The following is a 27,711-nucleotide window of genomic DNA, read 5'->3' on the forward strand; positions in this document are numbered from 1 at the left end:
GTCTATCAGTGACATTCCATATGCAGCCTCCGGCTCCCTGCATTCCTTCCCTCTGACTGTGGAATTTATGTCTATCGCCGACGTTCCGTAATGCGTCGTCGTACGCTGTTTCTGCGCAAAAAAGGCCGCTTGAATTCTTACGGACCCGACGGTGGAATTTATGTCCATCAGTGACATTCCACATGCCGGCACCGGCTCACCGCAATCCTTCCCTCTGACTGTGGAATTTAAGTCTATCGCCAACGTTCCGTAAGGAGTCGTGGTACGTTGTTTCTGCGCTAAAATGCCAGGATTTTCACCGCTTGAAGCCTTACGGACCCGAGGGTGGAATTTATGTCGATCAATGACATTCCTCAGGCCGGCACCGGCTCCCCGAATTTCTTCCCTCTGACTGTGGAATTTATGTCTATCGCCGACGTTCCGTAAGGAGTCGTCGTACCCTGTTTCTGTGAATAGATTTTCACCGTTTGAAGCCTTACGGACCCGAGGGTGGAATTTATGTCGATCAGTGACATTACACAGGTCGGCACCGGCTCCCCGCATTCCTTCCCTCTGACTGTGGAATTTATGTCTATCGCCGACGTTCCGTAATGAGTCGTCATACGTTGTTTCTGCGCTAAAATGCCATGATTCTCACCGCTTGAGACCATACGTTCCGAGGGTGGAATTTATGTCTATCAGTGACATTCCATAGGCCGGCACCGGCTCCCCGCATTCCTTCCCTCTGACTGTGGAATTTATGTCTATCGCTGACGTTCCGTACAGAGTCGTCGTACGTTGTTTCTGCGCTAAAATGCCAGGATTTTTACTGCTTAAAGCCTTCCGGACCCCGGGGTGGCATTTATGTCTATCTGTGACATTCCACAGGCCGGCACCGGCTCCCCGCATTCCTTCCCTCTGACTTTAAAATTTATGTCTATCGCCGACGTTCCGTAAGGAGTCGTCGTACGTTGTTTCTGAGCTAAAATGCCAGGATTCTCACCGCTTGAAGCCTTACGGACCCGAGGGTGGAATTTATGTCTATTGGGGACATTCCACAGGCCGGCAACGGCTCCCCGCATTCCTTCCCTCTGACTGTGGAATTTATGTCTATCGCCGACGTTCCGTAATGAGTCGTCATACGTTGTTTCTGCGCTAAAATGCCATGATTCTCACCGCTTGAGACCATAAGTTCCGAGGGTGGAATTTATGTCTATTATTGACATTCCACAGGCCGGCACCGGCTCCCCGCATTCCTTCCCTCTGACTTTGGAATTTATGTCTATCGCCGACGTTCCGTAAGGAGTCGTCGTACGTGTTTTCTGCGCTTAAATGCCAAGATTCTCACCGCTTGAAGCCTTACGGACCCGAGGGTTGTATTTATGTCTATTAGGGACATTCCACAGGCCGGCAACGGCTCCCCGCATTCCTTCCCTCTGACTGTGGAATTTATGTCTATCGCCGACGTTCCGTAATGAGTCGTCATATGTTGTTTCTAGGCTAAAATGCCATGATTCTCACCGCTTGAGACCATACGTTCCGAGGGTGGAATTTATGTCTATCAGTGACATTCCACAGGCCGGCACCGGCTCCCCCCATTCCTTCCCTCTGACCGTGGAATTTATGTCTATCGCCGCCGTTCCGTAAGGAGTCGTCGTACGTGTTTTCTGTGCTAAAATGCCAGGATTTTCACCGCTTGAAGCCTTACGGACCCGAGGTTGGAATTTATGTCGATCAATGACATTCCACAGGCCGGCACCGGCTCCCCGCATTCCTTCCCTCTGACTGTGGAATTTATGTCTATCGCCGACGTTCCGTAAGGAGTCGACGTACGCATTTTCTGCGAAAAACGACAGGATTCTCACCGCTTGAAGCCTTACGGACCCGATGTGGAATTTATGTCTATCAGTGACATTCCATATGCAGCCTCCGGCTCCCTGCATTCCTTCCCTCTGACTGTGGAATTTATGTCCATCGCCGACGTTCCGTAAGGCGTCGTCGTACGCTGTTTCTGCGCAAAAAAGGCCGCTTGAATTCTTACGGACCCGACGGTGGAATTTATGTCCATCAGTGACATTCCACATGCCGGCACCGGCTCACCGCAATCCTTCCCTCTGACTGTGGAATTTAAGTCTATCGCCAACGTTCCGTAAGGAGTCGTGGTAGGTTGTTTCTGCGCTAAAATGCCAGGATTTTCACCGCTTGAAGCCTTACGGACCCGAGGGTGGAATTTATGTCGATCAATGACATTCCACAGGCCGGCACCGGCTCCCCGAATTCCTTCCCTCTGACTGTGGAATTTATGTCTATCGCCGACGTTCCGTAAGGAGTCGTCGTACCCTGTTTCTGTGAATAGATTCTCACCGTTTGAAGCCTTACGGACCCGAGGGTGGAATTTATGTCTATCAGTGACATTCCATAGGCCGGCACCGGCTCCCCGCATTCCTTCCCTCTGACTGTGGAATTTATGTCTATCGCTGACGTTCCGTACAGAGTCGTCGTACGATGTTTCTGCGCTAAAATGCCATGATTTTTACTGCTTAAAGCCTTCCGGACCCGGGGGTGGCATTTATGTCTATCTGTGACATTCCACAGGCCGGCACCGGCTCCCCGCATTCCTTTCCTCTGACTGTGGAATTTATGTCTATCGCCGACGTTCCGTAATGAGTCGTCATACGTTGTTTCTGCGCTAAAATGCCATGATTCTCACCGCATGAGACCATAAGTTCCGAGGTTGGAATTTATGTCTATCATTGACATTCCACAGGCCGGCACCGGCTCCCCGCATTCCTTCCCTCTGACTTTGGAATTTATGTCTATCGCCGTCGTTCCGTAAGGAGTCGTCGTACGCTGTTTCTGCGCTAAAATGCCAGGATTTTCACCGCTTGAAGCCTTACGGACCCGAGGTTGGAATTTATGTCGATCAATGACATTCCACAGGCCGGCACCGGCTCCCCGCATTCCTTCCCTCTGACTGTGGAATTTATGTCTATCGCCGACGTTCCGTAAGGAGTCGACGTACGCATTTTCTGCGAAAAACGACAGGATTCTCACCGCTTGAAGCCTTACGGACCCGATGGTGGAATTTATGTCTATCAGTGACATTCCATATGCAGCCTCCGGCTCCCTGCATTCCTTCCCTCTGACTGTGGAATTTATGTCTATCGCCGACGTTCCGTAATGCGTCGTCGTACGCTGTTTCTGCGCAAAAAAGGCCGCTTGAATTCTTACGGACCCGACGGTGGAATTTATGTCCATCAGTGACATTCCACATGCCGGCACCGGCTCACCGCAATCCTTCCCTCTGACTGTGGAATTTAAGGCTATCGCCAACGTTCCGTAAGGAGTCGTGGTACGTTGTTTCTGCGCTAAAATGCCAGGATTTTCACCGCTTGAAGCCTTACGGACCGAGGGTGGAATTTATGTCGATCAATGACATTCCTCAGGCCGGCACCGGCTCCCCGAATTTCTTCCCTCTGACTGTGGAATTTATGTCTATCGCCGACGTTCCGTAAGGAGTCGTCGTACCCTGTTTCTGTGAATAGATTTTCACCGTTTGAAGCCTTACGGACCCGAGGGTGGAATTTATGTCGATCAGTGACATTACACAGGTCGGCACCGGCTCCCCGCATTCCTTCCCTCTGACTGTGGAATTTATGTCTATCGCCGACGTTCCGTAATGAGTCGTCATACGTTGTTTCTGCGCTAAAATGCCATGATTCTCACCGCTTGAGACCATACGTTCCGAGGGTGGAATTTATGTCTATCAGTGACATTCCATAGGCCGGCACCGGCTCCCGCATTCCTTCCCTCTGACTGTGGAATTTATGTCTATCGCTGACGTTCCGTACAGAGTCGTCGTACGTTGTTTCTGCGCTAAAATGCCAGGATTTTTACTGCTTAAAGCCTTCCGGACCCCGGTGGCATTTATGTCTATCTGTGACATTCCACAGGCCGGCACCGGCTCCCGCATTCCTTCCCTCTGACTTTAAAATTTATGTCTATCGCCGACGTTCCGTAAGGAGTCGTCGTACGTTGTTTCTGAGCTAAAATGCCAGGATTCTCACCGCTTGAAGCCTTACGGACCCGAGGGTGGAATTTATGTCTATTGGGGACATTCCACAGGCCGGCAACGGCTCCCCGCATTCCTTCCCTCTGACTGTGGAATTTATGTCTATCGCCGACGTTCCGTAATGAGTCGTCATACGTTGTTTCTGCGCTAAAATGCCATGATTCTCACCGCTTGAGACCATAAGTTCCGAGGGTGGAATTTATGTCTATTATTGACATTCCACAGGCCGGCACCGGCTCCCCGCATTCCTTCCCTCTGACTTTGGAATTTATGTCTATCGCCGACGTTCCGTAAGGAGTCGTCGTACGTGTTTTCTGCGCTTAAATGCCAAGATTCTCACCGCTTGAAGCCTTACGGACCCGAGGGTTGTATTTATGTCTATTAGGGACATTCCACAGGCCGGCAACGGCTCTCCGCATTCCTTCCCTCTGACTGTGGAATTTATGTCTATCGCCGACGTTCCGTAATGAGTCGTCATATGTTGTTTCTAGGCTAAAATGCCATGATTCTCACCGCTTGAGACCATACGTTCCGAGGGTGGAATTTATGTCTATCAGTGACATTCCACAGGCCGGCACCGGCTCCCCCCATTCCTTCCCTCTGACCGTGGAATTTATGTCTATCGCCGCCGTTCCGTAAGGAGTCGTCGTACGTGTTTTCTGTGCTAAAATGCCAGGATTTTCACCGCTTGAAGCCTTACGGACCCGAGGTTGGAATTTATGTCGATCAATGACATTCCACAGGCCGGCACCGGCTCCCCGCATTCCTTCCCTCTGACTGTGGAATTTATGTCTATCGCCGACGTTCCGTAAGGAGTCGACGTACGCATTTTCTGCGAAAAACGACAGGATTCTCACCGCTTGAAGCCTTACGGACCCGATGGTGGAATTTATGTCTATCAGTGACATTCCATATGCAGCCTCCGGCTCCCTGCATTCCTTCCCTCTGACTGTGGAATTTATGTCCATCGCCGACGTTCCGTAAGGCGTCGTCGTACGCTGTTTCTGCGCAAAAAAGGCCGCTTGAATTCTTACGGACCCGACGGTGGAATTTATGTCCATCAGTGACATTCCACATGCCGGCACCGGCTCACCGCAATCCTTCCCTCTGACTGTGGAATTTAAGTCTATCGCCAACGTTCCGTAAGGAGTCGTGGTAGGTTGTTTCTGCGCTAAAATGCCAGGATTTTCACCGCTTGAAGCCTTACGGACCCGAGGGTGGAATTTATGTCGATCAATGACATTCCACAGGCCGGCACCGGCTCCCCGAATTCCTTCCCTCTGACTGTGGAATTTATGTCTATCGCCGACGTTCCGTAAGGAGTCGTCGTACCCTGTTTCTGTGAATAGATTCTCACCGTTTGAAGCCTTACGGACCCGAGGGTGGAATTTATGTCTATCAGTGACATTCCATAGGCCGGCACCGGCTCCCCGCATTCCTTCCCTCTGACTGTGGAATTTATGTCTATCGCTGACGTTCCGTACAGAGTCGTCGTACGATGTTTCTGCGCTAAAATGCCATGATTTTTACTGCTTAAAGCCTTCCGGACCCGGGGGTGGCATTTATGTCTATCTGTGACATTCCACAGGCCGGCACCGGCTCCCGCATTCCTTTCCTCTGACTGTGGAATTTATGTCTATCGCCGACGTTCCGTAAGGAGTCGTCGTACGTTGTTTCTGCGCTAAAATGCCAGGATTCTCACCGCTTGAAGCATTACGGACCCGAGGGTGGAATTTATGTCGATCAGTGACATTACACAGGTCGGCACCGGCTCCCCGCATTCCTTCCCTCTGACTGTGGAATTTATGTCTATCGCCGACGTTCCGTAAGGAGTCGACGTACGCTGTTTCTGCGCTAGAATGCCATGATTCTCACCGCTTGAGACCATAAGTTCCGAGGGTGGAATTTATGTCTATCATTGACATTCCACAGGCCGGCACCGGCTCCCCGCATTCCTTCCCTCTGACTTTGGAATTTATGTCTATCGCCGACGTTCCGTAAGGAGTCGTCGTACGTGTTTTCTGCGCTTAAATGCCAAGATTCTCACCGCTTGAAGCCTTACGGACCAGAGGGTTGAATTTATGTCTATTAGGGACATTCCACAGGCCGGCAACGGCTCCCGCATTCCTTCCCTCTGACTGTGGAATTTATGTCTATCGCCGACGTTCCGTAATGAGTCGTCATATGTTGTTTCTAGGCTAAAATGCCATGATTCTCACCGCTTGAGACCATACGTTCCGAGGGTGGAATTTATGTCTATCAGTGACATTCCACAGGCCGGCACCGGCTCCCCCCATTCCTTCCCTCTGACCGTGGAATTTATGTCTATCGCCGCCGTTCCGTAAGGAGTCGTCGTACGCTGTTTCTGCGCAAAAAAGGCCGCTTGAATTCTTACGGACCCGACGGTGGAATTTATGTCCATCAGTAACATTCCACATGCCGGCACCGGCTCACCGCAATCCTTCCCTCTGACTGTGGAATTTAAGTCTATCGCCAACGTTCCGTAAGGAGTCGTGGTAGGTTGTTTCTGCGCTAAAATGCCAGGATTTTCACCGCTTGAAGCCTTACGGACCCGAGGTTGGAATTTACTTCGATCAATGACATTCCACAGGCCGGCACCGGCTCCCCGCATTCCTTCCCTCTGACTGTGGAATTTATGTCTATCGCCGACGTTCCGTAAGGAGTCGACGTACGCATTTTCTGCGAAAAACGACAGGATTCTCACCGCTTGAAGCCTTACGGACCCGATGGTGGAATTTATGTCTATCAGTGACATTCCATATGCAGCCTCCGGCTCCCTGCATTCCTTCCCTCTGACTGTGGAATTTATGTCTATCGCCGACGTTCCGTAAGGCGTCGTCGTACGCTGTTTCTGCGCAAAAAAGGCCGCTTGAATTCTTACGGACCCGACGGTGGAATTTATGTCCATCAGTAACATTCCACATGCCGGCACCGGCTCACCGCAATCCTTCCCTCTGACTGTGGAATTTAAGTCTATCGCCAACGTTCCGTAAGGAGTCGTGGTAGGTTGTTTCTGCGCTAAAATGCCAGGATTTTCACCGCTTGAAGCCTTACGGACCCGAGGGTGGAATTTATGTCGATCAATGACATTCCACAGGCCGGCACCGGCTCCCCGAATTCCTTCCCTCTGACTGTGGAATTTATGTCTATCGCCGACGTTCCGTAAGGAGTCGTCGTACCCTGTTTCTGTGAATAGATTCTCACCGTTTGAAGCCTTACGGACCCGAGGGTGGAATTTATGTCTATCAGTGACATTCCATAGGCCGGCACCGCTCCCCGCATTCCTTCCCTCTGACTGTGGAATTTATGTCTATCGCTGACGTTCCGTACAGAGTCGTCGTACGTTGTTTCTGCGCTAAAATGCCAGGATTTTTACTGCTTAAAGCCTTCCGCACCCGGGGTGGCATTTATGTCTATCTGTGACATTCCACAGGCCGGCACCGGCTCCCCGCATTCCTTCCCTCTGACTGTGGAATTTATGTCTATCGCCGACGTTCCGTAAGGAGTCGACGTACGCATTTTCTGCGAAAAACGACAGGATTCTCACCGCTTGAAGCCTTACGGACCCGATGGTGGAATTTATGTCTATCAGTGACATTCCATATGCAGCCTCCGGCTCCCTGCATTCCTTCCCTCTGACTGTGGAATTTATGTCTATCGCCGACGTTCCGTAAGGCGTCGTCGTACGCTGTTTCTGCGCAAAAAAGGCCGCTTGAATTCTTACGGACCCGACGGTGGAATTTATGTCCATCAGTAACATTCCACATGCCGGCACCGGCTCACCGCAATCCTTCCCTCTGACTGTGGAATTTAAGTCTATCGCCAACGTTCCGTAAGGAGTCGTGGTAGGTTGTTTCTGCGCTAAAATGCCAGGATTTTCACCGCTTGAAGCCTTACGGACCCGAGGGTGGAATTTATGTCGATCAATGACATTCCACAGGCCGGCACCGGCTCCCCGAATTCCTTCCCTCTGACTGTGGAATTTATGTCTATCGCCGACGTTCCGTAAGGAGTCGTCGTACCCTGTTTCTGTGAATAGATTCTCACCGTTTGAAGCCTTACGGACCCGAGGGTGGAATTTATGTCTATCAGTGACATTCCATAGGCCGGCACCGGCTCCCCGCATTCCTTCCCTCTGACTGTGGAATTTATGTCTATCGCTGACGTTCCGTACAGAGTCGTCGTACGTTGTTTCTGCGCTAAAATGCCAGGATTTTTACTGCTTAAAGCCTTCCGCACCCGGGGGTGGCATTTATGTCTATCTGTGACATTCCACAGGCCGGCACCGGCTCCCCGCATTCCTTTCCTCTGACTGTGGAATTTATGTCTATCGCCGACGTTCCGTAAGGAGTCGTCGTACGTTGTTTCTGCGCTAAAATGCCAGGATTCTCACCGCTTGAAGCATTACGGACCCGAGGGTGGAATTTATGTCGATCAGTGACATTACACAGGTCGGCACCGGCTCCCCGCATTCCTTCCCTCTGACTGTGGAATTTATGTCTATCGCCGACGTTCCGTAAGGAGTCGACGTACGCTGTTTCTGCGCTAGAATGCCAGGAATCTCACCGCTTGAATTCTTACGGACCCGACGGTGGAATTTATGTCTATCAGTGACATTCCACAGGCCGGCAGCGGCTCCCTGCATTCCTTCCCTCTGACCGTGGAATTTATGTCTATCGCCGACGTTCCTTAAGGAGTCGTCTTACGCTATTTCTGCACAAAATTGCCAGAATTCTTACCGCTTAAATTCTTACGGACCCGAGGGTGGAATTTATGTCGATCAGTGACATTACACAGGTCGGCACCGGCTCCCCGCATTCCTTCCCTCCGACTGTGCAACTTATGTCTATCGCCGAAGCTCTGTAAGGAGTCGTCGTACGTTGTTACTGCGCTAAAATGCCAGGATTCTCACAGCTAGAAGCGTGCGCAAACAACGTACGACGACTCCTTACGGAACGGCGGCGATAGACATAAATTCCACGGTCAGAGGGAAGGAATGCGGGGAGCCGGTGCCGGCCTGTGGAATGTTACTGATAGACATAAATTCCATAGTTGGGTCCGTAAGAATTTAAGCAGTAAAAATGCTGGCAATTTTGTGCAGAAATAGCGTAAGATGACTCCTTACGGAACGTCGGCGATAGACATAAATTCCACAGTCAGAGGGAAGGAATGCAGGGAGCCGTTGCCGGCCTATAGAATGTCACTGATAGACATAAATTCCACCGTCGGGTCCGTAAGAATTCAAGCGGTGAGATTCCTGGCATTCTAGCGCAGAAAAAGCGTACGACGACTCCTTACGGAACGTCGGCGGTAGACATAAATTCCACAGTCAGAGGAAAGGAATGCGGGGAGCCGGTGCCGGCCTGTGGAATGTCACAGATAGACATAAATGCCACCCTCGGGTCCGGAAGGCTTTAAGGAGTATAAATCCTGGCATTTTAGCGCAGAAACAACGTACGACGACTCCGTACGGAACGTCGGCGATAGACATAAATTCCACAGTCAGAGGGAAGGAATGCGGGGAGCCGGTGCCAGCCTGTGGAATGTCACTGATAGACATAAATTCCACCCTCGGGTCCGTAAGGCTTCAAGCGGTGAGAATCCTGGCATTTATTCACAGAAACAGCGTATGACAACTCCTTACGGAACGTCAGCGATAGACATAAATTCCACAGTCAGAGGGAAGGAATGCGGGGAGCCGGTGCCGGCCTGTGGAATGTTACTGATAGACATAAATTCCATTCTCGCGTCCGTAAGGCTTCAAGCGCGGTTAGAATCCTGGCATTTTTGCGCAGATACAACATACGACAATTCTTTACGGAACGTCGGCGATAGACATTAATTCCACAGTCGGAGGGAAGGAATGCGGGGAGCCGGCGCCGGCCTGTGGATTGTCACTGATAGACATAAATTCCAGCCTCGGAACGTTAGGCTTCAAGCGGTGAGAAGCATGGCATTTTAGCGCAGAAACAACGTACTACGACTCCTTACGGAATGTCGGCGATTGACATAAATTCCACTGTCAGAGGGAAGGAATGCGGGGAGCCGGTGGTGGCCTGTGGATAGTTTCTGATAGACATAAATTCCATTCTCGCGTCCGTAAGGCTTCAAGCGGTTAGAATCCTGGCATTTTTGCGCAGATACAGCGTACGACAACTCCCAACGGAACGTCGGCGATAGACATAAATTCCACAGTCGATGGGAAGGAATGCGGGGAGCCGGTGCCGGCCTGTGGAATGTCACTGATAGACATAAATTCCATAGTCGGGTCCGTAAGAATTTAAGCGGTAAGAATTCTGGCAATTTTGTGCAGAAATAGCTTAAGACGACTCCTTACGGAACGTCGGCGATAGACATTAATTTCATAGTCAGAGGGAAGGAATGCAGGGAGCCGTTGCCGCCCTATGGAATGTCACTGATAGACATAAATTCCACCGTCGGGTCCGTAAGAATTCAAGCGGTGAGATTCCTGGCATTCTAGCGCAGAAACAGCGTACGACGACTCCTTACGGAACGTCGGCGGTAGACGTAAATTCCACAGTCAGAGGAAAGGAATGCGGGGAGCCGGTGCCGGACTGTGGAATGTCACAGATAGACATAAATGCCACCCTCGGGTCCGGAAGGCTTTAAGCAGTATAAATCCTGGCATTTTAGCGCAGAAACAACGTACGACAACTCCGTACGGAACGTCGGCGATAGACATAAATTCCACAGTCAGAGGGAAGGAATGCGGGGAGCCGGTGCCAGCCTGTGGAATGTCACTGATAGACATAAATTCCACCCTCGGGTCCGTAAGGCTTCAAGCGGTGAGAATCCTGGCATTTATTCACAGAAACAGCGTATGACAACTCCTTACGGAACGTCAGCGATAGACATAAATTCCACAGTCAGAGGGAAGGAATGCGGGGAGCCGGTGCTGGCCTGTGGAATGTCACTGTTAGTCATAAATTTCACCCTCTGGTCCGTAAGAATTTAGGCGGTGAGAATCGTGGCATTTTAGCGCAGACACAACGTACGACGACTCATTACGGAACGTCGGCGATAGACATAAATTCCACAGTCAGAGGGAAGGAATGCGGGGAGCCGGTGTCGGCCTGTGGAATGTCACTGATAGACATAAATTCCACCCTCGGGTCCGTAAGGCTTCAAGCGGTGAGAAACCTGGCATTTTAGCGCAGAAACAACGTACGACGACTCCTCATGGAACGTCGGCGATTGACATAAATTCCACAGTCAGAGGGAAGGAATGCGGGGAGCCGAAGCCGGCCTCTGGATGGCACTGATAGACATAAATTCCACCCTCGTGTCCGTAAGGCCTTAAGCGGTGAGAATCCTGGCATTTTATCGCAGAAACAACGTACGACGACTCAGCACGGAACGGCGGCGATAGACATAAATTCCACGGTCAGAGGAAAGGAATGCGGGGAGCCGGTGCCGGCTGGAATGTCACAGATAGACATAAATGCCACCCTCAGGTCCGGAAGGCTTTAAGCAGTATAAATCCTGGCATTTTAGCGCAGACACAACGTAAAACGACTCCGTACGGAACGTCGGCGATAGACATAAATTCCACAGTCAGAGGGAAGGAATGCGGGGAGCCGGTGCCAGCCTGTGGAATGTCACTGATAGACATAAATGCCACCCTCGGGTCCGTAAGGCTTCAAGCGGTGAGAATCCTGGCATTTATTCACAGAAACAGCGTATGACAACTCCTTACGGAACGTCAGCGATAGACATAAATTCCACAGTCAGAGGGAAGGAATGCGGGGAGCCGGTGCCGGCCTGTGGAATGTCATTGATCGACATAAATTCCACCCTCGGGTCCATAAGGCTTCAAGCGGTGAAAATCCTGGCATTTTAGCGCAGAAACAACGTACGACGACTCCTTACGGAACGTTGGCGATGGACATAAATTCCAAAGTCAGAGGGAAGGGATGCGGGGAGCCGGTGCCGGCCTGTGGAATGTCACTGATGGGCATAAATTCCACCCTCGGAACGTATGGTCTCAAGCGGTGAGAATCATGGCATTTTAGCGCAGAAACAACGTACGACGACTCCTTACGGAACGTCAGCGATAGACATAAATTCCACAGTCAGAGGGAAGGAATGCGGGGAGCCGTTGCCGGCCTGTGGAATGTCATTGATCGACATAAATTCCACCCTCGGGTCCATAAGGCTTCAAGCGGTGAAAATCCTGGCATTTTAGCGCAGAAACAACGTACGACGACGCCTTACGGAACGTCGGCGATAGACATAAATTCCACAGTCAGAGGGAAGGAATGCAAGGAGCCGGAGGCTGCATATAGAATGTCACTGATAGACATAAATTCCACCCTCGGGTCCGTAAGGCTTCAAGCGGTGAGAATCCTGGCGTTTTTCGCAGAAACAGCGTACGTCGACTCCTTACGGAACGTCGGCGATAGACATAAATTCCACAGTCAGAGGGAATGAATGCGGGGAGCCGGTGCCGACCTGTGGAATGTCACTGATAGACATAAATTCCACCCTCGGGTCCGTAAGGCTTCAAGCGGTGAGAATCGTGGCAATTTTGCGCAGAAAGAGCGTACGACAACTCTTTACGGAACCTCGGCGATAGACATGAGTTCCACAGTCGGAGGGAAGGAATGCGGGGAGCCGGTGCCGACCTGTGTAATGTCACTGATCGACATAAATTCCACCCTTGGGTCCGTAAGGCTTCAAGCTGTGAAAATCCTGGCATTTTAGCGCAGTAACAACGTACGACGACTCCTTACGGAACGTCGGCGATAGACATAAATTCCACAGTCGGAGGGAAGGAATGCGGGGAGCCGGTGCCGGCCTGTGGAATGTCACTGATAGACATAAATTCCACCCTCGGGTCCGTAAGGCTTCAAGCGGTGAGAATCCTTGCATTTTAGCGCAGAAACAACTTACGACGACTCCTAACGGATCGTCGGCGATAGACATAACTTCCACAGTCAGAGGGAAGGAATGCGGGGAGCCGGTGCCGGCCTGTGGAATGTCACTGATAGATATAAATTCCACCCTCTGGTCCGTTAGAATTTAAGCGGTGAGAATCCTGGCATTTTAGTCCAGAAACAACGTACGACCAAACCACGACTTTAAAATGATCCTAATCCACCAACAAGTTTAAAACACTAATTGCAGGAATGCGTATCTCCTACTAAGTATCGATTTTTAGTGCCAAAAACTCGTATCGCGGCATTTCTGCCGTATTTCCCAACAGTTCGAGAAATTATTGAAACTGCTGATGGAGTTTGAAGAAACATCTTATTCTCGCTATCCTCAAGAATTATTACCCTTCTACCGACAATAAAGAGGAATGCAGACAGTTTTTTTACTCTCCTGGAAAATGGTGTTTTCTGGATTCGCACTTCCGCACTTTCACCATCGATGAAGTACTTTAGTATTGGTTAATTAATATTTGAACAGGCAGTGATTGTGATTGTTCAGACAGTAATTTTTTTTATCATTAATTTCTTCACAAACATTCTCAGGTATATTTATGTTGCAGGCAATTAGCAATCGCCGGTAAATTGCAATCTATTCGCGTTTAATCAACAAATTAAATCGTTTTAAAGTGAAAAAACGAGATTGGAAGTAGGGATTATTATGCTTTGAATTCAAACATACGTTAGCCCCTTCTTTTTGGATACATGGTGCCAGCTAGCCCACTCGCGAGATTGTGAAATGTCATCAATAATCTGTGTTAGGTTCGGTTAAGCAACTAAACTAACTCCTTGGCAAAGCGGAGAGTATCGCTGGATTTGAAGGCGTTAAGAAATCTTTACTATATCGATGTTATCGTAATTACAATTTGACGAATTGACAAGTACGGAGCTTGCAAATTGCCGGCGATTGCTGACTCCCTGCGACTCTTACAATGATAAAGATGTCAGAGATATTTATTTCCGTCTTGAAGTTTACATGTACTTTTCTCTCTTCTAATCAGCGTGTGTGTTTCTTTTTTGTTTCTGGTGCCCCATTTTTATCGAAGTAAATGTTACAACTCCCGAATGCTCATACGGCCTTCTTCCTTAGCACGGCAGAATACATCCTCGTTGATCCTCTATCTTGTCAGCTAAATTTTGAAAGTGCTCTAAAATGAAATGCTTACTTTTTATGGGAATGATTAGCTGTGGTATAACTGGAAGAATTTTGTTTTTGCCATGTGAGAGTAAGTCGTGAACTCCTTGTTGGGCAAAAAATTTATACGGGTGTTCAGTCTCCTTAAGGCCATCAAAAAACATTGGTAGGTAATGATGATAATCCAAATTTTCCTTCGGGACCTGCAATGAAAGAAAATAAGGGATGTATGATAAATTTATGAAAATACCAGGCATCGGTACACATGGACACCATTTCAAACACTGCATAAAATCATTAAATTGTATATCAACGGTGTAAGCCGGCAATCACATAACTCGTTTGGGTTGTCTCCTTAGATGCCAAGGGGGGCGTCCCCTGGGGGTTGGGTTTCTTGGATGCCAAGTGGGCAGCCTCTGGGGGGTTGGACTCCTTGGTTGCCTAGAGGAGCAGCCCTTTAGGGTTGGGCTTCTTGGATGTCAGGTGGGGCAGCCCCTGGGGGGTTGGGCTCCTTGGAATCCAGGTGGGGCCCCCTCGGAGGTTATGTTCCCTAAAAAACATGTATCACATCGCTGAAATTCGTACCCCGTTGCCTGGGTAATGATTTGCCTTCAATTGACCGGCTATGCAAAATGACTGTCTTGACGCACGAATAAAGGTATCAGATTTTCGCATTAAGATTACATAGTGGGTTGAAGGCGCTCTTCTGTATCGTATCTGAGTGCGGCGCTCTACAATGATTTTGACCAGAATTGGTCAGCATTTCGGAAGCTTCAATCGATCTGTAATTTTGAAAAATGTCCGAAGAACATTATTGAACGTTCCAAGATTTTTTTTTCTCTGCATGTCTTACTTCAAAATAGAGAGTCCAAATGCTCGGTTCTGATTGTGGGTTTCAAAGCTTCTTGCTCTGGTCATCGTATTCACATGCAAGACTGAGAGAGTTGTCGTTTACAATATTTAGTAAATAGATACCATGCATACACAAGGGGCTTTTTGCAAACTTCAGCTAGAGCAAAAAGAAGAGTTATTTCTTAAGGAAAATGACTCAAAAATCATTGGACTCGTTGGAAAATTCCGAGGCACATTCCTAACTTCACAATCTGCGTAAGAGATGTGCGTTTTTTAAGCTTCCTGCTTCAAAAACGGTACTACGATACGGTGAGCATTTCATCAGAGGAGTCGTTCCATCCAATCCTCGGGCACTTATAGGTTGCTACATGGACCGAGTTCGTTGGAAAGGAACCAAATCACATCAAGTTGAAACTAAGAAAAAGAGGTGTGAAGTTTTATCCCGCCTGTATAAGGTTACTCAATGTAGAAAATAAATTTTAACCCCTCTCTTCACAAACTAATTTCTTTTTTCCGAGTTTCAGTTTTTGGCAGGAGAAAATATAAGGCTAGTGGAACTCAAAAACATTCTTAACTCGATTTTTCTCGGAAATGTGGGTTGGTTCCTTTCTGGTTAACTCGGTCCGCATGATATTCAACATACGTGTCTTTTCCACGCGCAAATCGTGAGGAGGTACCGTGGTCTTTATCAACACAAGAAAACTGTAAACATTAACGGTTGATAAAATGCCGTCTCGTCACGTGTGTTTTGGTTTGCGTCGGCCATGTTGAATATTATGCAACATTCTAGGGTGCGAGGGTTGGATAGAACGACTCCTCTTACGAAATGTTCACCTTCGGCATAGTATCGTTTTTGAAGCGGGAAGCTTAAAAAAACAAAAAAAAAGCATATTTCTTACGCAGATGGTGAAGTTAGGGGTGTATTTCAGACTTTTCCGATGCGCTCATTGTGATTTTTGAGCCATTTTCCTTGTGAGATACTACTACCCTCCTTGTTCTATTGAAGAATAGGCTGAATAGGAGTTGCTTCTCACAGAAAATGGATCAAAAATCACGATGAACACATCGGCAAACTCTGGAATGCACTCCTAACTTCACAATTTGCGTAAGAAATTCACTTTCTTTTAAGCTTCCCGCTTCAAACCCGAAACTATACGGTACAGGTGATCATTTCGTTAGAGGAGTCGTTCCATTCAACCATTGCGCGCTAGAATGTTCTGCAATACTCAACATAAGCGACGCTATCAAGACGGATCTTTAAATCAACGCGAGGAAAACGGGAATGTAAACACGCCAGTTTGTTAACAAATGATTAGAATTTCGTTCCGGCACATTTGAGTTTTGGCCAGTTTTGACAGATTGGCGTCGGCCATGTTGAATATTGTACAGAATTCTACTGCAGGGATTGGAAGGGACGACTCCTCCGATGAAATGTTCACTTGTATCGTTTTTGAAGCGGAAAGCTCAAAAAATGCGTGAATTTCTTACGCAAATTGTTAAATTGTGAAGTTAGGAGTGCATTTCAGACTTTGTCGATGCGCTCATCGTGATTTTTAAGCTATTTTCCTTGAGATACTACTCTTCTCCTTGTTCTAGCTGAAGTTTACAACAGGCCCATTCTCCGATACAATTGCAATAATTGTCAATTCAATCATTGCAATTTATTAGGTATCGCAACCTGTGCTTTTTGAGAGGGCAGGTTGCTTGCCCTCAAAATGAAACTCAAATGAACCTTCCTTAGGTTAAAATATCAGTAAAAATATAATTATTTCTACACGAAAAAACGATATAGTGCCGAGCACTAACTGTTTAGATAAAATGAAGCCAGCTGATATGGCAGTACTGCTGAGGCCTACAGTTTGTAGAGCGGGACCCTAATGTTGTAGGGCTCAGCACTACTGCCACACTAGCTGGCTCCATTTGATCTAAACAGTTAGTGCTCAGCACTATATCGTTTTTTCCGTGTAATTTTCAAAATTAGTGTTTTATTTTCAATTATTTTACAGATTGAATTTCCTGACTATCTTACTTGTCTTTATAATGTTTGACCCTTTAATTTTAGTTTCATGTTTTATCCTGATCTTTAATCTCACCTTCCAAGAGATCTTGTTCCCGTAGGTATCGAACTCCATGGATATCGGGAAGTCGCCTCTTGCGTAGTATTTCCTGAATGCCGTATTGCCAACTTTGTGCTGTCTGGATCTTTTGCTCTTGGGAGGTGCGTCCGTGACTGTGTTCCTTTGATAAGCCTGGATCGTGAACGCTGGGACCACGCGAGGGTACGATGCCGCTCGCTTCGTCGGGTTCGGGCCGGGTGTCGGCCTGCGCAAGCTCTCGCGGAATTGAGCGTTCGAACCGAAATATTTATCTGGGAACAACCGTGGACGCATTATTTGGCGAGATAGTAGAGAGGACTCATTCTGAGTGGGAATTTCACATGAAAAATGGTGAAAAAGCATGATTTTAAATGAGCACTGGAAAAAAAAGTTGCTTGGATTCAGAGTCCAGACTCTTGAAAACGATGACAAGGAAAAATACTCTTGATTCTATCGGATTTTTGCTTGTATCAAAAGGAGATCCGCTTAAATTAAGAGGCTTGGTTCTGGATTTAAGCAAAAATCCGATTGAATCGAGAGTATTTTTTCTTGTCAACGTTTTTAAGAGTCTGGACTCTAGATCCAAGCGACTTTTTTTCCTAGTGAAGGGGGAAAATCCGTGTTTGATTTAAAAAAAAAATCTTTCGGCCTAAAACTAGTTTGCCAGGATGGTAATTGGAAAAATGGGGCAATTAAATTGAAAAAATTTCATTCGAATTGGAAGAACTTCATTTGAATTGAAAATAAATAATCAAACAACCTTAATCCAATGAAATATTTTCTCTCCGATATGATATTTTTGTTTAACTTTTGTTTAACGCGCGATACAACTATTTCGACTCCAAAGTAGATAAAATTTCTTATCCACGAAATGAAGGAGGACGAGAATTCTTTTCGGCTGACTCAGAGACTTCAACACATGAGCAGAACAATTAGATGGGGCGAAACACGAGATACGACTATTTCGACTTCCAAGTAGGTAAAATTGCGTATCCACGAAATGAAGGCGAACTTGAATTTTCTCCGGCTGAATCGGAGACTTTAACGCATGCGTAGAAAACTTGGATGGGGGCAAAACACGAGAGAGAACTATTTTGACTTTCAAGAAGATAAAATTGCATATCCATAAATTGAAGGAGGACGTTGTGTTCTATACCATCTCAACAATACGGTTCCTCAAACTCAACCTGCAGTTCGTATAACCGAACTTATGACGTTCAATGAACTGATGAAAAATGATCGGTTACATGAACTGAGTGTTCCATTTCACGAATCAAGAAATCGGTTTTATTCTAGAGAGAGAACACTCAACGCATTAATTTTTAAGAGAGGTTATAACAAGTATTTGTAAAAATTAGTGCGAACGGACCCATTTTTACAAAAATAGTGTAGAAGCGCGTCGAATTTGTGGAGCATTAATGCGATCGAGTCTAATTTTTAGAGAATTACTAAGAACGTGATATTTTCGTTGAAAATTACTGCGGACGCGCTGTGTCAAAGTGCGTCCCTGGTTGCTCGAAACTGCGTAGGCCGCGGGACTTTCTGCACCCCTGTTTTGCCCTCTCACCCTCCCCCATCCTCCTTAGGATGCAACTGAAATGATGCCCCTTAAAAGAACTTACTTGTATTCACTGGTGAAAAACACTGGTGGGTTGGATTTGAAGTTCGGAAGCGTTTTTACTGATTACTTGATGTCGGAGAATTAATGTCAGATACTCTATGGAACTTTTCTCTCATTAAAAACATTAATTAGACTATCTCTGCATAATTACCATGGCATGGTACGTGCATGAAAGTCGGAGAGCCTGTTCCGTTTAAAGGGGCAGGAATGGAGGGCACTGCCATTAAACGCCTCGACCAATTCAACCTACCCGCGACATTGTTAGTAACGCCTTGTTGCAAAGGATGCAACTATTCTGCCGTGGTCGTGGTGTATGTTGCGTTCAAATGAATTGAAGGGGCTTTGAGCTCTCATACAATTACGTTTGGAGTCAGGAGTGGCACAGCCTACCTACACCATTTCAAATCGAGTCAAATTGCGAAGCTCCTTTTCGCGAGTCTTCTGCACAGGTTTCTAATGTTCATTTTCCTTAAAGCCCTTTACAAAATCAGCGAGCTGATTATTGGAATTAATAGACATAGCGCTATACAAAGAAGGCATAGAGAAAATCGAGCGATCTTATCGGTCGAAACGGGTTGTTCTTATATACTTTGAGGGAGCGTGATTCTAGTTTTAGGATCGCTTGGGGGTCGTCGTTATTTAATTCATGGAAACAATGCGCTTCCACCAATAGGATCGCTTCATTCTCTCCGTCTTGTTTGTCTATAGCTTTGTTCATAAAAAAACAATAAACAGCAAGACAGCCTGCAGGTTGAGCACATAAAAATATGTAACTCTTGCATGTCTGCAATGCAATGTAAGTATGTCACCCGATTTCTAATTCTGATAACGTCACATATGTCTCTATGTCTAATTTAAAAACCACCATTGCTGAATGTAAATGAGTGTCATCTCAATTATTTAAAAAGACATAACGAAGCTTAGAAGGCTCGAATAGCACAGATAAATCTTTTCCATAGACCTGGTTATTCGAGTTATGTAAGTGGTCGGTATTATCACTCACCTGCTAAGGGCATGTTCGTGATCGTGGAGAATCGTGCTAGATAGTTCCGTTGATATGAGGACGGAAGTCAGTAAAGTATGTAAGAAGTAGAAAAGAAAGTAATGAAACTAAAGTTGGGAAACTTAGATCGGAAGAGGTTCAAATGCTGTGTTACCGGATTGGGCGAAGCAAAATCTTAGAGTAAAAACTTCGTGTGCCTCTCTAATTTTCACGTTAGACGCTAATAGCTTTTACATTAATTGCTGCTGTCAGGTAGCAGGGAAAGAAAAAAACAAAAACTCTGCACTTCAGTGTTCCAAATTTCCAAATTTCCATCATTGTGCCAAGGTGCCAAGGAAAACGTCGCAAGAATAATCGCATGTTGCCAAAATATTCCTCCATAAAATATTTATTATTTTTATGAAGGTATATGATTATCTGTGCGTGACATTTTCAGATATGTCATCATAAATTGTCATTATAAAGTTGTTTATAAAATGTGCACGTTTCCCAGAAATTTTGGATTCAATTGAAGGAAATTTGACAACGCCTAGAAGCTCATACGTCGTTCTTCCGTAGCACGGCAATGTGAACCTAGCAAAGTAGGTAGATAGTATCTCCGATACAAGTATAGCCTTGAACCACTTTTCCTCTGTATACATGATTCGCCCTTGTCGTTTATGCTGCAATTTTAGGACATTAAGTGGTCTAGCTTTAATTAAGAGGTTACCATGAAAAGATTCAATCGATGGAAATTATACTTTCATGGAGTGCAGAATTTTTCTGGGAATTTTTCCAAGGAACGCTTCCTCTCGAATCAGAGCTATACACTCCCTCCCCAGACCTGGATTCTTCAAGGAAGAAAATCATTTGTCATAAAATTACTATAACATGACGTATGGATCAAATTAGATTGAAATCAGTATCTGTGAGCTATTGATGGCCACCTTTTTTTGAAATGCATGATGTAGGATGTATATTTATTTTATTTTTTTTACTTTTTTTTTAATACAAAGGAGGGGTATCATCTTCTCTGGTTCCACCATTCACTGAATTTCCTCAACTCGACGATTGTTTGCTCATTGGAGCAATATTATTGGAGCATATTTTACGGAATGCATCTTGTTTTGGTCATTCCCGGTCTCTTTTTGGGTCTAGTGCTGCCCAAGCATAGGTCTGGTTGCCGATTTTGGCGAAACATACGGATTTCACCGCTGCAGTCGACCGCTAATCCGCAAAGCGCGTATTTTTCGCCAAATCCGCCTTTTAGACTCTCGCTTTAGGCTCGAAAAGAGACCGAAAATGACCAAATTATAATGCACCTCGTAAAATACAGATCTTCAATGATAAGAAAATCGAAGAGTTGAGGAAATTCAGGATGGAGCCAAAAAATTCCTTCACCGATGCCTAGTCCTCCACCCAATGTGATTCCCAGGGGCCGAATTTTACCGGTCCCTCCACCGTGCTTAAATATACTTAGGACGAGTCTGGACTGCTTTTAAGTCCGGTTTAGCGCATCTGATTGGCCGATGTTGCGGTTTGAACTCATTGATGGATGTTACACCTCCGTGTGAAAGAGCCGACAAAATCCGGCCCAGGTCGAGTCAGTGGGTTGTCAGAACGAATCAAAGCACGAAGTTGGCCCTGAAATATGAACTCGGCAACTGCGGAGACACTTTTGATAGGTGTCGGCGGTAGGATGTCTAGAGGCGAGCATGCAGAATTGCAGAGGAGATGGCACATAACTTCGTGCTGTCTAAATCCCTGTGAAAGGCAGAGGGGTAATTTTCAAACCACGAACCTTTTTCTTGGCATGCAATATCTATCCGAGGCAATCCTCGCAAACGCTCCTCATTTGCTTTTTTCCTTCTCATCAGCGGCACTCGCTATTTTTGTTGTTCCGTTTCGCTCGTTTTATACTTCGAGTTAAAGGTTTTCTCAACCTCTACGGAATGATGAATGATGACGATGACCACAATGTATAATCCTAGGGATGCAGAAAGTTCATTACATAGCCTTCCCACCATTAAAATTGGACTTGCCACTTTAAAAACCCATTTTCCCCCAGACAAGATAACATTTTCATGGCTCCATACGTATAAATTGCCGCGACTTTCGAAAAACGAGTAGTTTTTACAGCAACTTCACAAAATAAAAACCCCGATTTTGCCGGCTTTCCCATCGCAACCGATGGGAGGATGGTAGAGAACTTATCGCACTCCTTTATCATACTTTAAAGCTTCAATCAAAAACAGTAGCTGACAATGGGACTCTGTGCCGGATTTTGTGCGTTTTTCGGAAAGGTAACAATTCACACTCCTATGCGGCAAAACTTAAGGCTGGCTCCCAGGATACGATATTTATTAATCGGCTCACAACATTGTTCGTTAAGGTTTGGACCAGTCATACAGTTCCTTAACATACTAGAATATCAAAGCATACCAGGCCAGGAAGTTACATGCTGTGTAAGTATTTTCACGTTGATTTTCAATTCGACAAATCGACTACATTTTTCGATGGGGAACTACAATTTCCGGCTCAATCTATAATCAACGTTTGTACCACTAGTTTCCCTATGCACGTAAGTATTTTTATGGATGAGCCTGAAATTGTAGTTCTCAATTGCAAAATGTAGCCCAAATGTTTTTAGGAAACTCACCAGTGCACTCTCTGCTGAACGGTATTGACAAGCTATTGACTGATAACCTGCTATGATTTTGTCGGAATCAGTGGGAAAGAGATAATTGATTGATGGTGAGCGAGGCGTATTTGATCGGCAAAAGCTTTCGCCGTTCTTAGCCCCTTTCCCCTCACAGCTCCTATAGTGAATATCATCCTGACCGTAAACGATTATTTTTCTCTCTCTGAACGTTAGTGTTATTGAGTAATTTTAGCCTGCTGTGGACAATTTGATTTAAATCTTAATTCCTTAGAAATCTTTCACAAAGGTCGGAACAGAAAGCCCACATATTTGAAAATAACACTTAGCTAAATTGAACGCCCTTTTTGAATGGGTTATCTAAGCCAAATAAAGTAACTTTATCGGAGTATTATTCCAGAATAGCATCATTTCAAGTTTCAAACATGAACTGTTAGAATTAATAAAATTATTAAATTTCGTGAATTGATGAAGAATGTGTCTGGTCAACAGCACTTGCTTAGCCGGTGAAAGATTAGTTAAAGTATAAAGTTTCAAAAAAATGACCTTTTGATCATTCATCTTGAATACTTCGTTTCCTTACCCACTTGTCTAATTTTCACAAGATTTTCCCGGTTTTTTCCATCATTTTAATCTTATGTTTTCCGTATATCTGAATGGGTGTAAGATTTTCTTGACTACCGTCAAGAAAATCATTTTAAGATACATGTTTAGTTTTAAGATGTTCTAATCGATAACGCTGATAATGGGATTGGAACCTCATTACCAGTTTAGAGCGGATCATTGCGATTGCGAGTTCACGCTTCGCGCCATCGCGCCTTCAATTTTGCAGATGCAACACGCACATCCATGAAGCACGGATAGTTGTATCTCTGCGCCGTCACCAACGCGCGTCGTTTCCCTAGTTTTATTGACGTAATGTGTCGGTCCTTTTGTCTTATTTGTAGTAATGCATCAAGGACTTCGTGAGCAACCCAGCCGGAGATAGATAGGAGAGACGTAATCTGGCCTCGTTTTTAACTGTTTTCCCAAATCTGAGCGACACCTAATTGGCAGGATAAAGCGTAGCATTGTGAGTTCACGCCTTGCGTCATCGCGGTTTCAAAACTATTTTTTTTTATATTTTTAAGAAATTACGGGTCTCTGTACTCGTTTTACCGCGAGTCAAACTTTATTACGGACAGATGAACATAGCTGAGTGAGATCTACGAAGTGTCAATTTCAAACAGAATATTAGAATCCATGGAATTTTATAAAACTGAACCTTATATCATTGATTCTTGTAAATTTTGCGATGATAAGCAATAATCCAGTCATAACACGTAGACCATAAAAACCAGTTAAGATAAAGGAGTAATTACCGACCATACTATTAATAAATATAAAATTAGAGTCCGAATATTCATAGATCCGAATGAAGAATTTGTACACAACAATTTTATCACTTTATCTGAGAGTGCTTTATGAACTCAGTTCGCAGCGTATTTCATAATTTTCTTCTGAGATGGGAAATTGTAGAAAAATGGATTTGAAAGTGCAAAAATGTGCCGCCTGTGACGTCACCTGGCGGTATTTCTCATTTAAATACATATATTATTGCAGATTAGGTTATTTTTTCATATTTTCCCCATTAATTGTTTAAATTAAAAACCGTGGACATCCTCATGCTTATTCTCTCAGTAGTTTAATTCTAAACATGGCATTTACAAAATTTAAGACACCTGCAAATTTATATCACCCATCATATCAGCATTAATAATCTTGATAAAGTTGATAATACTAAAACTGGTTTTCTTTTTTTAAATTCACATCTGAGACATCAAGTGATAAAAAATCCTGATGCTGCCCGGAAAAAATGAATGTTGATTTAGCACTTAGGCTGTTAAAAAAATGTAAGACGAGTATCAAATGCTGATTTTACATAAAAAAATCGCTACTCAACATTGAATTTGTCACTTAACCGTGGACATCGTTAACCAAGTATTTTTTATTGTAAAATCAGCACTTATAACTGTCGCACATTTTTTAAACATTATAATGCTAAAGCAACAGTCAATTTTTTCCGTGATCATACACATTATTCTAGAAGAAGAAATTATATATATCAATAAACCCGTCTTCCACCAGTGTCAATAGCAGACATTATTCTGGGAGAAGATTTTCGGAAGCGGAAGGACGTACCTGACTTGAAAAGGTTGCACGTTGGCGCCATGACGTCGAGAGGCGGGAGCACTGCGGATCACGTCGAGACGGACGGCATGCGGCCGTTGCGGTCGGCGGAATTTTCGCGACGCGGACCTCGGTGTGGTGCGACCTCCGGCGCTGAGGAATTTGAATTATGCATCGATCGTTTATTTCCGTTGCTTGGTTACCTCCATTCATACCGCTTCTCTTACCGGCACACAATCAAACACAGTGCGAAAACGAGCACGTGGAATTCGTTTGTCCGTAGGTGTTATTGCTCTCACATCATACGGATATCGTATATGTTTGATAAGCATCGACGAACTCTCATCGACAGCAGTAATGAGGGTTATGCTTTGATCCAATTTGATACGACTGATTGTGTTGAATTGGATTCTAACCTAACCTCATTTTATACTCTTGATGAGAATTAATCGATACCTATCGAACCCTATCGAAGATTTTAGTGATATACGACCACTAGCAGGGCCGGATTTACCTTCTTGCCGCCCACCCCATGGACCGCCTGTATTTTGCCGCCCCATCTTATTCGTTTTGAAATATCCATAGAAACCATCAGGTGAGCGTGCCGGAGGAGGAGGGGTACATAAGACGCGTTTACTCGCGTTTGGCACATTTTTTGTGAAAGCCCTGTCAACACTAGCAAAAGTTCACGGAACTTTGCTCGAAAATCAAGTTCCGTTGACCTATCTCTGTGTGGACGATGCCTTTCATTTATAAGAAAAGAACGAAAAAATTATGAATAAGAATAAACATGAATGTGGTCTAATGAGCTTAATTTTCGCTACCGCGCCAACCGCACTGTGTTTGGCGCAATGCGTGAAGTATCCCTACAGTCTTGTAGGCGCTATGCGTTTCACGCTGACCGCTGCTGACCAAGTGACTGCACTGTTTTTGACGCAATGCGTGAAGTATTCATGCAGTCTTGTGGGCACTATGAGTTTCACGCCAACCGCTGCTTACCGCACTACGTTTGACGCAATGCGTGAAGTATTCCTGGAGTTGGAGCGCTGATACGTGTTTCATGCTGACCGGTGCGCCGATAGGGCTTCTCATTTCCATCTCAAGTTCTCGCCATCATTGCTCTCTGCGCCGTGCCGCTCCAGGCCAAATTGCGTGTATGGTCTCTCTCTCAACTAGACTAATGAAAGGTGCTGTCTCTTGTATCACCGACGAACAAATTAGAAATTACTATAGTTTAACTCTCAGGATATGATAGATTTTTTCGCCTTTCCTCATTTGTGATTTTTTTTCTGAATCAGATTTTTTTCTTAATACCTACATTTGAAAAAAGTACAGCATTTGCCGCCCCCTAAATTTGCCGCCATGGGCCATGGCCCATGTGGCCGTCCCCTTATAGTCCGGCCCTGACCACTAGACACAATACTAGTCGTGCGTCACAACGAATAGCAAGTATTCGATTGGTATTTATTATCTCTCATCGACAGCGTTGAGAGAGGTTATGCTTGATCCAATTTGATACAATTGATCGTGTTGAATCGGATCCAAAGCTAATCTCTTTTGATGCTTTTGAAGAGAGTCAATCGATACGTATCGAACCCGCGCCGCGATGTCTGTGTGATACAATGACCACGAAACGCTGTTTTAGTCGCGAGTTACAACGAATATCGAGTATTTGATAGGTATTGATTAACTTCATGGAAATCATTGAAAGAAGCTGTGCTTGGATCCGATTTGGTACACTGGACACTGGACTGTGTTGAATTGGATCCAAGCTAAACTTCTTTGATGCTTTCAATGAGAGTTAATCGATACCTATTGAATACTCGATATCTGTGCGATATCGGACCACTTTATGCTATATTAATCGCACGTCACTATGAATATCGAGTGCTCGACAGTTGATTAACTCTATTTGGAAGCACCAAAGAATGTTTTTTGGATCCTGTTCGATACAACTGATCTAGTAAGACCCTAGCATGACGGAACTATCGATGGCCGAATTGCGAAACCACGTATCTCCGTCTCCAAAGTCGTAGACGTCCTGTCACACTTTATTATTTTTTAAAAAAAAATCAGTCAACTTATAATCTTGAAAACCTCTTTGATATTTTTTCTCTATGAGCAGAATATTCCCTAGAGATTTCAAGCAATGTATTTGACTCGCTTCCTTTAAAAAAATAAAATATCAATGATTTTTAATCGCCGAAATGGAGTTACGTAGTTTCACTATTTAGCTATCGTTGTTTGCATTATGCGGAGGCAAGAGATTGATCTTCATTGTCGTCCTACAGGAGAACGCCGCATGAGGCCTCAAAAGTTGCCAAATTTCCTTCGATAAAACAGATTTCTTGGTAAATTCATGAGTAATTTTCCTCCAATTTTTAAGAAAATTTTGTTCGCAATTTAACCTGAAGTTTATAGAAATGTCAAGGAAAAATATTCATACCTTTTCTCATAAATACATAATTTATCTGGGAAATTTGAAAACATTTGTAGGTTCGTACTGCGTTCTTACTTAGCATGGTAATCCAGCAATCGAAAAAGTAAGACTTAAGAGCGAGAGTGCTTTCATTTGCAGTGCAACGTGCAAAACACTCGAAATGACAATATTTATATATTGCCAGGGTCGGTCTGGCTCACATCTCAGGGCGTTGACTCTTAGCCGGCTAAAGGGTCGTTAAGTGATGAGGCCTAGTTTTTTAATTTTTTTCTCGAATCCAAGCGACCAGTTCACGCCCAGCGCCATCGCGCCTCCAAATTTGCAGATGCAACACGGACATCCATCATGTACGAATAGTTGTATCTCCGCGCCGTCATCAACGCGCCTGCTTTTACTTTGCTCTAATTCCATAATGTGCTTGTTTCAGTTTGTCTTATTTGTATTTGTAGGAGTGCTTTAAAGGATGTAGGAGCAACACAGCCTAGGTGAGCCGTAGTAATCGAGCCTCGTTTCTGAACTTTTCTCACGACACCTCACTGGTAACATAAAGCGGAGCTGCGGTACATTATGAATTCACAGCTCGCGCCATGGCGCCTTCAATTTTGCAGATGCAACACAGACATCCAGCAAGCACGAATAGTTGTATCGCTGCGCCGTCTTTCCGTTTGCTCTATTTCCATATTGCGTCAGTTTCGTTTGTCTCATTTGTAGTGGTGCTTCAAGGGCTACGTGAG

At 45.3% G+C, this 27,711-nt stretch overlaps 1 protein-coding gene across 2 annotated transcripts in view; it reads right to left on the reverse strand.

Annotated features, from left to right (window-relative positions):
- Nucleotides 1–24,776, reverse strand: part of LOC109034922 (parkin coregulated gene protein homolog) — a 31,337-nt gene extending 6,561 nt beyond the window's left edge. Inside the window, exons 1-3 of one of the 2 annotated variants that reach the window (XM_019048348.2) lie at nucleotides 24,550–24,704; nucleotides 17,104–17,378; nucleotides 14,190–14,361 (exon numbers count right to left, since the gene is read on the reverse strand). In XM_019048348.2, coding sequence (XP_018903893.1) covers nucleotides 14,190–14,361; nucleotides 17,104–17,378; nucleotides 24,550–24,580 — 478 coding nt within the window. In that variant the 5' untranslated portion in view covers nucleotides 24,581–24,704. Of the gene's footprint in view, nucleotides 1–14,189; nucleotides 14,362–17,103; nucleotides 17,379–24,549 lie in introns of both variants that reach the window. The other variant, XM_072301133.1, reaches the window with a different exon arrangement.
- Between the last annotated feature and the right edge of the window lie 2,935 nt (nucleotides 24,777–27,711).

This window comes from Bemisia tabaci, chromosome 5 (genome assembly GCF_918797505.1).
Source record: "Bemisia tabaci chromosome 5, PGI_BMITA_v3".
Taxonomy (NCBI): domain Eukaryota; kingdom Metazoa; phylum Arthropoda; class Insecta; order Hemiptera; family Aleyrodidae; genus Bemisia; species Bemisia tabaci.